Here is a 12413-nt window from a genome sequence, read left to right as displayed (position 1 = left end):
GTTCCTTCTCCCACCCCACCATCTTGCCCCCGGTCCTGACGTTCCCTGCCAGGACTTCATTTGCCCGTGAACCAGACCTTGACACAGTCACAGAAATAGGGTGGGTCCTGAAAGCACACATTTCGGGTATCAAGTACAAGGGTAAAGAGGTGTGTCTTCAGCATCTGCTGAAAGTTGTATATAGCGAAGGTGCCATATGCAGCTCTGTGACGAGGGAATGCCACAGAGAATGCCCTCTCTCAGGCCACCACCATCCCCAAACTTCTGAGGGCAGCAGAACTACCAAGAGGGCTCCTTCTCAACACCTGAGCGAGTTAAGGGAAGAAGGGAGGTCTTTTCTTTCAGACAACCAAGTGGCTGGGAGAGAACAAATGGATAATGTTGCCCCACCCTGGTTGTAAGTTCCCAGAAAGATTGGACTAGTTATTGTTGGATGCAGATCATGGGACTGGATGGCAATAAGTGTCTTACCCAAAATAGCAAAATAGATACAGTGGTACCTCAGGTTAAGAACTTAATTCGTTCCGGAGGTCTGTTCTTAACCTGAAACTGTTCTTAACCTGAAGCACCACTTTAGCTAATGGGACCTCCTGTTGCCGCTGCGCCGCTGGCATGCGATTTTTGTTCTCATCCTGAAGCAAAGTTCTTAACCCAAGGTAATATTTCTGGGTTAGCGGAGTCTGTAACCTGAAGCGTATATAACTGGAGGTACCTCTGTATAAGGTAGAGCCCGAAACACCAGCCCCCTCCAATCAATTCCCTTTTTTTGTGAAATTTACTCACAGACCCTCATTTCTCTTGTAGATCCCTCCCACAAAATAAATCCCATTTACTTGACTCATTTTAAATCCCCCTTGAATCATCTCATTCCCTGTAAAAGAATTTATGAAAAACAAACATGTATTAGCTATATCTTTACATTGGGGATAAAGGGGATAAAGAAAAAATGACCACCACATAATTCTCCACCCTTGTCCCACAGTTTATTTCTGTTCAGCATAAATGGTGTCACCCAGCGTTTATGGTGGTTTTAGTTTTCAAGGTGTTTTAGTTGGCATGAGGGTCACTGTGTGCGCCTGTTTGTCGGTATGCATTAAAATAATAGATTTAATTCTACTTCATTTATTTCAATTCTGAACTGCTGCACAGGATGTTATTTGTAATAAAGTTGTGTTTGCATTCAGTTCTGTATTACTAGGTTTGAAAAATGTATTCATTTATTTATTATTAAAACAAGCTCATTTTTGTGGGAAAAGATAATTACAAGGAAAGATGTCTCATTAAGCACAACTATTTCTAAAGTAAGATATATATTTTTATATTAGTCAAGTATGAGGCTTTTTATGAATTTCATTTGCCATCTATATATCCAGGGATCTTTGATCCTAATGCTTTTAATGATATTTATTGCCATATCCGCATAGCAACATATTATTAAAGCATGAATTAATAAATTAGGAAGCCCTGTTTTAAGTTTGACTTTATTGAGGCAGAATACAATTTAGAATTGCTTAGTTACAAAAGGAAGCAATAGTACCTATGCCATTAAATGAAAGATGAAGAATTTGCATTTGCTGGGAACATTTATGTCAAGAAGGAATAGCACAGCATTTTAGATACTGGAACACTAGCACTCAGCTGGCAGGTTCAATGATGAAGCAGTTGCTAGTGTTACACAGACTTGAGTCAGATAATTAATAAATATGCTCCTTCTGCGAATATTCAGAAAAACAAGCTGAGAGAGTAGACTTGCCCCAGATGTGAGCAAAACTTCCCAAATATAAAGAACAAGTAGGATCTGCAACAAAAGGATATTGTGCATCCCCAGGACTGAGTCAGTTCTGGGGTCTAGCTGAACAGGCATGTCTCTTCCAGGTCACTGTAATAAACCTTTAAGTGCTTAATCAATACAACTCCTTCACTCTTCCCATTTTCCAGCTTTCTTTTCCAACATGACTCCATTTAGCAACCTCAGTCCATGTTGAGCCATAAGTTCCTCCCCTCCTTTAATTACTTTTTTAAAAAATATATATATATTCAAACATCTGCATATCTCAGAAGTCCCCTGAGCATGGCCTGAGTGGTTTAACAATCATTTCTTCAGTCTGTGAATTGTGGCTCTGTGAGGGGAATAGATATTTCCTAACTCTCTTAACAAAATGCACTTCCCAGGATTCTTTGGGGGAGAGGGGAAGCCATTACGGTTAAAGTGGTACAACACTGTAAGAAGCATCTTAAATGTAAATGAAAGCTGCAGATGTGGCCTTTGAGTGGTGTCTAACTAAGTTTTACTCCGAGAAGACCCATTGAAATTAATGGACCTTACATAGGCATGTTTATTAATTTCAGTAGATTTACTCTGAGTCAGTATATAAGAAGTAGCCGCTGAGGTGATTTCCAGATATTGCTGGTCTACAGCTCCTATCATCCTTGACTACTGGCTATGCTGGGGCTGATGGGACATAGGAGTCCAAGGACACATGAAGGGCACCACATGGCCTATTCTAGATAGATAGATGATAGATAGATAGATGATAGATAGATAGATAGATAGATAGATAGATAGATGATAGAATAATAACAAACTTAGATGGATCAAGCAAACCAGTACCACCCACATCTGAAGTAATTTCTTACATAGAGTAGTATTCAACAATTGTTGAAGGTGATCTGCAGTCTTGGGCTCTATGTTATCCAAACTAGTAACGTGAGTTCTACATTTGCCCACTTGAAGCGATTCTGTAGAGTTCAAAAGATGAAGGTGAAATAAGAGGATACTGACAGTTGGTAGAATCAGTTGGGAACCAAGAGCTGGTTCTAGATCTGCTGAAAAGCTCATGTAGTTGTGAGGAAAGAGCGATGAGGAAATCCTTTACAACTGGAATGGGAACCTGTTACCCTTCCAGACATTGTTGGGCTGGAAGTCTACCAGCCATGGGCATTGATCTACCTCTACCTCTAACATATATTGGCGGGGGGGACCCAGAGGCAACATAGGTGGGGTGGGGCAGAGTTGAGAATTTGTATTTTGAAGACCTGTGAGTAGAATGCATCGCTTATCCTGAACATAATACAGCAGCCTTTCAGATATTTCATTATTATACTCTTAATACTGAATTGCTAGGTTTGGTATGAATGTAGTGTTGGTGTTAAAATTGAAATAAAAATAAGAGCTGGGGCAAGGCATTCCTTCAGAAGGGATTTATTCCATTCAGTGAAGTGAATATGCAGATTCTAAGAATTCCTACTTACCTTGTAGATTCCAGGGTGAGCCAAGAGATTATTTATCCTGAAAGCATCAATTCATTGCATACTATCCACTAAAAAAATCTAAAGTACCCCCTCGCTCACCATAGGTAAGTTGGAATTACAGTGGTACCTCAGGTTAAGTACTTAATTCGTTCCGGAGGTCTGTTCTTAACCTGAAACTGTTCTTAACCTGAAGCACCACTTTAGCTAATGGGGCCTCCTGCCACTGGAGCACGATTTCTGTTCTCATCCTGAAGCAAAGTTCTTAATCTAAGGTCCTATTTCTGGGTTAGCAGAGTCTGTAACCTGAAGTGTATGTAACCTGAGGTACCACTGTAATAGAATGTCCTCATTCACTTTATTGAATGGAATGAATCCTCTACCATCCAAGGATAGTATTTAAGAGTATGCATATGAGCTTCTTTCTGGATTGCACCCAGCATCTGTGAGTTTATAGGTCAGTTTTATTTTTTGTGTATTTAAACTACCATTGAGAAACTTCCTCATGAGTGCACATACTTCTTAAAGGAAGAAAAAGAAAAGTTACAGGAAGAGAAAAATGAAAGAAGGCAGGGTATTGTGACAATAAACCAGAGGGGGGAGCAAAACCATCCCACCAGAAACAGCCTTTCCTGTCATTCATAACTAAGTATTGCCTCTGGAAAGGTCAGTCAAGGCATTGCTAAATGACAAAAGTGATAGAAGTAGGCCCATCTGACCAAAGGTAAGAAAGAAAGAAAGAAAGAAAGAAAGAAAGAAAGAAAGAAAAGAGAGGAGCAAAGAAGAAAGATCAATGTGTGGGTTTTGTTTTTTGTCTTTGGCCTCTGTGCTTGGCTTTTTGAATGTACCCTGCCAAGGAATGGCCACTTCCATCAAATATACAGTTTTGTTTTCACCTGTTACAATAACTTCACAGCACACCTACTGCCTTTTAGTATATTTTTATATGATTATTACATGTTGGATAAGCTAGGCAGGAAAACATAAGAAGAGCATATTTGGGCAGTGAAAAGAAGCAAATATTTGTAGAATGGGGTAATAGGTTTAAACTGTGGAGAGAAATGAGGCAAGTCTTATGATTTTAAAACAGCAAAAAAGAAAGAAGAGGGCCGAAATAATAATTTGAGTTGCTTTTAATGTTTTCATTCCACACATATTAAAATATGGCTACTTTGAGTACGTCCTTGCAAGAAGTATTAACAGTTTTTCACGAAGGTACGTTGCCTTCTAAATGATTTGCATTCGGTTTTGATTCCATTTATGATCAAAATGGGCAGCAGTGCAGAGGCACAGATCCAGCATCTCATTTGGATAAGGATGGCACTTCCCTCCTGCTTTTAATCCCAAGGACCGGGTGAAGATGTTGCCAGTAACATTTTGCTCCTCGCCCCATGGATTGCACAGATAGGACAGTGTTTCCTGCTTTGATTTCCTGCACTTGACTTCGCCCATAGCCAGTAGAGGCTGAGTTCTTAATTTTATTTTAATCCAAGGCAGCATTTTTAAATATATTTCAGCTTCTTCTTCTTTTTTTAAAAAAAGGAAGGAACACTGCATAAACAAACAGAAAACAGCAGGACAAGTGTTGTGACCTTCTAACAAAAAACTGTATGGCGTGCATAAAAGCCCACTGCATTAGACAAGGAGAAAGGGGGAGGGAGAAGGAAGTGGGTAATTATTTGAAGCTGTGCTCTTACTGTTGTTGGAATGAGACAGACTAACAGTGGCAGCAGTCATTTTGCTGAATCAAAGTCCATGTTAGTCGCATTATACACTGCCACAAAAGGTTGTTAAGGCTGGTATTAGCATGTACCACTGAGGACATTGGAAGGACTCGATCTGTCACACTAAATCGCCTTCTTGCCCTCAACCATTGAAGTCTCCAGCTCCTCTGACATGTTCTTTCATTAATGGCCTGGCCTTGACAACTGATCCTAATTGCCTCTGAACCACACTTCATGTATTATTGGTGTCTGCCTGCCCTGCTTCATGTCAACAAGCTGCAGCATGCGCAGGGTGTACCCGGTGCCTTTTCTGAAAGGGTGCTCACATAGTCATTTACCTCTGAGGGTTTGAGCCTCACTGGGAATGAAGTACAAAGCTAAAGATCTCCCTGTCTCTTCTTACTAATACTTTAATGTGGCTCTCTGCTATGTATTTATTAGGCATGTACAAAGACTCAGTAACACATCAAACCGATTACGCAAGATTCCCTTTAAAGCCTGGCATGCAAATGCTAAATCAAAAGTTGCCCATATTTGAGCTGCTGCTTCAAGTCCATGTCTGCTTCGCCTTGAAAGCTTGCTCACCTAGAGAGGGAGTACGAGTTGTGCTTCGTTTTTCGGAAGAAGTCGTTGAGCTCAGATTTAAAGTAGCAGCCCAAGAGGAATCATATCTGTGGCATTCAGAACAAACCTTCACAGTCAGCTGCACTGGCTAATGAAAGAGAAATGTTCGTTTCTTCCTCGCGGCTTAAGATATTGAGGGCTTCTAATTTTCTATATGCCTTCTTTTACCCTACTGAACAAAAAATAAACTAGATATGAAGTTTATTTTTCACCTGGACTAGAGTGTTGCTTGAAATAAAACAGATCACCAATGAAGAAGTAATTAAGAAGTTAGATGGTTTTGTAGAGTTCTGCTGTTTTAGAATTCTGATGATAATAAATTCAGCTTTGTAATAGGGATAGTTTGTTTAAAGAACAGGAAAGTTTTAACCACAATGTAACATTTCTAGGTACGTAAGTTGTTTTGGTGTTTTTGTCTTCATTTCTCGTGTGGCTGTAAGGAAAGATTTTCATTGTTGCTGCTTTCTTAGAAAAATTATGTTGCACATTTTTCTCTCTCTCTATATATAGTGTGTGTGTGTGTGTGTGTGTGTGTACAAACAGTATTATTTCAGTCTTTCTGTCCCAACAAACCATTTCTTCTCTCACCAAAGCTGAGGATGCTTTTAAGGAATGCAAGTTCTGCCAGTGATGATGTTGCTAATGATTTAAAAATAAATAATAAAATTCCCCTGATCTTTAGTTCTAGGTATATTTTAGTCTAATCTTGCCGGTAACATTCATGCCACTAACATCATAATCATGGTTATTGCTGCAAATTGTTTCATTTTTGAGTTTTAATGTTATAAGTAAATTATGCCATGGGATAAAATATATGTATCTCTGGGAATTAAATATGTTTGTTTCTGCTAGATGGGATTAGAATATGATGTCTGACCAGCTTCTTTTGTGTAGTAATACTGCCACCTTCTGAATCGATGAGGAATTGTCTGAGACTCATGTTTTCTTGGAGACTTTTTTCAAGAAATGCTTTGCAGGTTGACTGTTTGCTTTGAGCCAGCAGCATAACATCCCAAAGTCAAAAGTGTTTGAGACTGGAAATCGCCTGAATCCTATCATTGAAATGATTGCTTCAAAAGCCACTATGGGAGACGGTTTAACTTATCAGCAAAGCTGCATTCCCAATGTGACAGCCTGACAGCCTAGAAGTCAGCAGGAAGACTCAGTGGGCAACATTTGTTTCAGAATACTGTTCTAAAAATAAAATACCCTTTAACTCCGAGACCACAGCATAATCCTTGGCGATATTTTATTATGTGCTGAAGCAACAACAAAAAGGACCACATGGATCCTGAATTAATTCTGAGCAGGAAATTCAATAGCAGAAAAGGTTGGATGGTGGTTGTAGGGCAGAGGTGGCCACAGCTGGGATTAGAAGATGGGGGGTGGGTGGGTTTGCAAACATTCTTTCACCATCATTCAATCAGACAACGTGCCCTTCAGCAGAACAGCAAACCCTCCCGATTCTCTCGAATTAGGAAGATTAGCATGAAGCGCATAATGCAGGATGATGGAATTTGTCATAATTTGCATTGTCCTGGAAAGATTCGGTTTGATAGAGCAATGCGTCTCAGAGCATGTCATGTCCCACGGGCAGGTCATGGAGGAAGCTTGGCAGAAATAATTTTGTGATATGTGCATCAGTTGTAAATGCCTCACAACCAATTTGTCACACACACACACAAGTGGAGGTCAGAGGAGTTGAAAGAGGTGGGCATTTGCCCAACACGTAGAGAAGTTTGACTTCAGGATGATAAACCCAAAGTGTGGCACTGTAAACAATTTTGATGTTGACGGTTTGTCTGTACATGCGTAATATACACAAATGCACTCTGCTCACTTGACTAGATACCTTCCATATGCCTTCCTTGTGCAATGTGAAAGGTTTTTATTAAAATGAACCTTTTGAATTTTTGTGCGTGTGAGAGAGAAGCACTTGATTCACGGTGCGTTATTATTGTGCCATTTATTTCTCGCAGAAATTACTAGATATATGCACATCAGGAGGGCTTTTCTGAGCGATTGCTCCTGACCTTGATAATGTTCCCAAACTGCAGATCGAAAAGGATCATCAGCATGTACTTGACAAAACGGACATGACAGTGTTACTTATCTGCTGCGGCATTTCTGAAAATGGGCATGTAGAATTCAGACAGGCAAGGGGAGCATGTTTATTTACAGTAGTATAGCAAGGAAGAAAAGGTCCAATGTTGTCAATTGACTATTGTTTGTTTATGGACCAGCTGACGATGATGCCGCTATCTTTGATATTTAGAAATTTCTTCTACCCAATAGCATTGCAACTAGTGTTCATGGGTTGTTGTTTACCATTTCAATATCTGCTGCTTCTTCGGGATGATATTTGGTCATGTTTCCTTTATTTGTCTGTCTTCATACACTTCAAACAAAAGATTAATGTTGGCGGCTCACTAACACTGATCTTTAGTGACAGTTGAGCATTTGCAATTTGAAGGGCTAATACAAAAAAAATAGAAATAAAAAGGAGGGAAATGAATGTAATAGCTTTTAAAACACAAATTCCTAAATCGTGGGATTCAGTGTTTCTTGTCAGTTTAAAAAGGATGGCTGTTCTGTCTTTTCTTTTCTTTTTTTGGTACGGATATAATTGTAGAATTCAGGTTCTTTAAAAACCCAATTACCTTAGGGCACAACTCAAGATGAATAAATCTTTCAACACACTGTATCTGGGAACATGATACATGAGAAACTAATAATGCTGTGCCATTAGAACTAGATCAAGAAGAACTATGTAAAGTTTTTGTTAGCTTGTTATTTATTAGATTGTGCACCATAGAAGTGGACTTTAATAATGTTCAGGCCATTATAAATCAATTTTTGTTTGCGAAGTAGCCCTCACAATAGACTTTTTATAAAATGCTAATATTGATTCTATCTTTATCAACAGTATAGTTTTCATTTATGTTGGGGAAACTTATAGGCTTGAGGGAGATGTGAATTGTGTGGCAGTACTCCAGAATAAATATTATTTTAGTAAAAGTCTCAAGATAACATACTTTAATATGTGTGTGAAAATTTTTTAATTAGGTTGTGACATGTCTTTCTGGTTAATCATATATGCTCTAATAATGTGCTATGAGCCATAGATTACACAAAACAATGTGTTTTGAACTTCAGATTACATAATTATTATTTTTTCTTAGAAAAAAAGTATTAAGTTTTTTTTAAGTTAGAACCAAAAAGCCTGTAACTTCTAACACCTGTTGCATTTCTAGTCAAAAGAAGTACATACTAACATCTATTCACATTGCATTTTTTGCTTCCACACTGAAGCTGCAGGAAGTTCTTAAGCATTTTAAATTAATAAGCACAGTGTTACTTGACAGATGAAACCCAGAGCCTTGCTACATTGTATCATAATAGCAGTGCAGGTACAAATCTGTCTGTCTGTCTATTAATCAGTAGAATTGACCACAAAGACCGTTGGCTGCAGAATAATTTGGATTTCAGCATTATTTAACCATTATCTTCTAGAATATATTTTTGTCTGAATAAGCACTGTGATAAAGACACATTGGAACATTGTGGTTTGGGATGGAGAGGGGTAACAGGACTCCAACCCACATTTTTTTCTCCATAAGATAGGTATAATATGGACCTGCATTATAAGTTTGACAATGAATGAAGTGATTATGCAGCTGTTGCAAACTAAAAGTGCTGTTCACATGATGAATGTACTGTATATTTCTTCCAGTACAAACTCTGCAGAAAATAGAAGAGGATTGAAAGCTATGGGATGAAAAAAAAATCTCTGTGCATTTTCTCATGCTAAAAAGCCATAATGTTTTAGATCAGTGCCTTTGCCTAGAAACCTCCACTCAGTGAAAATATAGCTATATTTTCATTACATATTTGTAATACCAAAAGAAATTTGGGTGCATGATATAATCAGTCAGTCACAGCATGTGATCAATAAATTATTTAATCAACTTCCATTGATGCTTAGTTGCATTTCCTGTCTTAATGACTCAGGATACTTATGTTTTATTTCTTTGAAATTGTGTACTAGTTCTGTGTTAGCTAGAAAAATAACAGCATGTACTTTTGTGTTAAAAGACATTACATCTGTTTGTACTTTTGCTTAAACATTGCATTTGTGTATTTGCCAGTTTCTGTGTACTTCTGAAAAGTTTCCCCCGCAAGCTTTGTATTTCACAGTTGAGCTGCCCTTACATAAGGCCAGATACTTAACCATTAGTTCTAAGTGGTTCCAATTTTGTGGATGCTTCAGGCTCACAGGGGAAGCAAGCAATGTCCAGTTACAAATTCAAGTCAAGTAGGGAGGGTACAGGACCTTGGACAGCTGCAAGAGAAGTTGTCTTTCCAGCAAGCTAGAACCAACTGCAGGATTATATGGGAATTGATGCTTTTGAATTATGGTGCTGGAGGAGACTCTTGAGAGTCCCATGGACTGCAAGAAGATCAAACCTATCCATTCTTAAGGAAATCAGCCCCGAGTGCTCACTGGAAGGACAGATCCTGAAGCTGAGGCTCAATACTTTGGCCACCTCATGAGAAGAGAAGACTCCCTGGAAAAGACCCTGATGTTGGGAAAGATGGAGAGCGCACAAGGAGAAGGGGACGACAGAGGACGAGATGGTTGGACAGTGTTCTCGAAGCTACAAACATGAGTCTGACCAAACTGCGGGAGGCAGTGGAAGACAGGAGTGCCTGGCGTGCTCTGGTCCATGGGGTCACGAAGAGTCGGACATGACTAAACGACTAAACAACAACAACAACAAGGTGAACTTTTGTAGACTCTGCCTCCCTGGAGGAGCTGGCTGACTAGTTAAAAGACCATGGCCTTATCTGGTAGCCATTGGCACCTGTGAAACGTGAAAAACAGACACAGAAGAGGAGCCAGTGTGGTGTAGTGGTTAAGAGCGGTAGTCTCGTAATCTGGAGAACCGGGTTCGAGTCTCCGCTCTTCCACATGCAGCTGCTGGGTGACCTTGGGCCAGTCACACTTCTTTGAAGTCTCTCAGCCCCACTCACCTCACAGAGTGTTTGTTGTGGGGGAGGAAGGGAAAGGAGAATGTTAGCCGCTTTGAGACTCCTTAAAGGGAGTGAAAGGCGGGATATCAAATCCAAACTCTTCTTCTTCTTCTCTTTTTGAGTCAGAGAATGGTTGCAGGGCTATGTAACCTGAACTTCATCATTATCAAAGTCATCCACCATGCATTGCACTGTCTCTAGGTCACGAGTCAGGACAAGTGTGCTTTTTGTGTTACCATCACACATTCAGTGCAAACTCGGATGAGGTGTGTGTGCATATTTGTATCTTCCAAAAGCCCTTGACAAAAATTGCCAACCGGCCCAAGTTCCTCCTCGCATGCTAGAAATGTTTGTGCCCTTTACCTCGGTGGGTAGCCAACCTATGACCTCTGTTGAATCCCCAACTCCCATTATCCCTGGGTCATGCTGGTTTGGACTGATGGGAGCTAGAGTCCCAACAATAATGTTTTATCATCTGTTTGCCACCTTGGGCTCTTCTTGGGATGAAGGTTGGGATATAAATTTAATAAATAACAATAAGAACACCTGGAGATCACAGGTTAGCAACCCCTGCTGTATCACCATATACCCAAGGTTTCATCCAATATCAAAAGTGAGGAAATATAATGGAAGTGGGGCTTACATAAACATTGCATTTCTGCATCACCACCTTATGATGGTGGAACGCCCACCCATCGTCTTTCCATTATCATGCAAAAAACCAAACAAACACTCAAGTCATGATGAATGATAGTGAAAACAGGCTTCAAATTTGTCACCAAAGCCTCTTATGAAAATATAGCAATTGGGAGAAATTTTCTATGAGTGGATACACTTGTAGGAAAGCCGCCTAGCCTGCTTTAAAGAGAGACAAACTGATACTCTTACAAATATATCTATCCATGAGGAATGCGGCCTGGCCTACTGTTCAACATTGTAGGCTGCAAAGATGTCCTGTGAATAAATCTGATTATGAAAGAGTCGGCCAGCCCACTATAAAAAGCAGCAGGTTAGTCTCTGCAGCCAGGGTCATAATTCACCCTTAGAGGAAGACAAAAAAATTAAAAAATAAAATTTAGCAAGGGACAACTATGTCTAGTAGATAAAGATAACATGTACCTTCTTATCTTTTCTAAATGCTGAAGTTGAAAGCTCATGAATTTGAGTAGTGTAATAAAAAAACAAAAGGCAACATGCCAATCGTTCCGGCTTACAAAACCAGAGATTTGCCAAAAGCAAAAGTCCAGTGACAATGCTTGCATGCTGTGGCAGAAGGATAATAAAGTATTATGTTGTATGTCAAAACATATTCGGTTGTTCATTTCTGCCCCTTCCTTACTAGCTAAAGACTTAGAAACAGTCTTTTTGTTCCCTTCCAACCTGTGTGCAGCAACTGGAGAACTGCTCCATCTATTTATTTCAGGTACCTGAATTGAATTCTGTGTTCCCATCAGACTTCAGCTGAACATGAAGTAGTCATTAGGAGTGTGAGTGAGCCCCAAGATTCACTCTGTATCTGCATATGGAAGCTTAAGCTGAGATTCCTGCAGTGCCAGGAGCTGAACTAGATGACCCTTGAGATCCCTTTCAACTCTATGATTCTGTGTGCATTTTCTTTATATAAAAAAATCCAGTGTTTGAGACGCACTGTGCTCTCTCCATTTAGATCTGTGTTTCAGGTTCTGAGTCACTCTGCTGAAGCTCTGTCTTCTCCATTCACTATTATGAGGAATCTAAAAACAGCTATTATCGTTTCCCCCTTTTGATCAAAGTGAATGAATG

At 39.6% G+C, this 12413-nt stretch overlaps 1 protein-coding gene across 4 annotated transcripts in view; it reads left to right on the top strand.

Moving 5' to 3' along the window:
* The window catches only part of DPH6 (diphthamine biosynthesis 6), a 248942-nt gene that overhangs the window by 137239 nt on the left and 99290 nt on the right, over positions 1-12413 (top strand). Inside the window, exon 13 of one of the 4 annotated variants that reach the window (XM_053381515.1) lies at positions 6450-6819. The exons of the other annotated variants lie outside the window; for them this stretch is intronic. Coding sequence (XP_053237490.1) covers positions 6450-6473 — 24 coding nt within the window. The 3' untranslated portion in view covers positions 6474-6819. Of the gene's footprint in view, positions 1-6449; positions 6820-12413 lie in introns of those variants that run through there. 4 annotated transcript variants of the gene reach the window in all.

The sequence above is a fragment of the Podarcis raffonei genome, chromosome 1 (genome assembly GCF_027172205.1).
Source record: "Podarcis raffonei isolate rPodRaf1 chromosome 1, rPodRaf1.pri, whole genome shotgun sequence".
In the NCBI taxonomy this organism is placed as follows: Eukaryota; Metazoa; Chordata; class Lepidosauria; order Squamata; family Lacertidae; genus Podarcis; species Podarcis raffonei.
The sequence above is the reverse complement of the archived record's forward strand: the minus strand, read 5'-3'. Positions and strand labels throughout refer to the sequence as shown.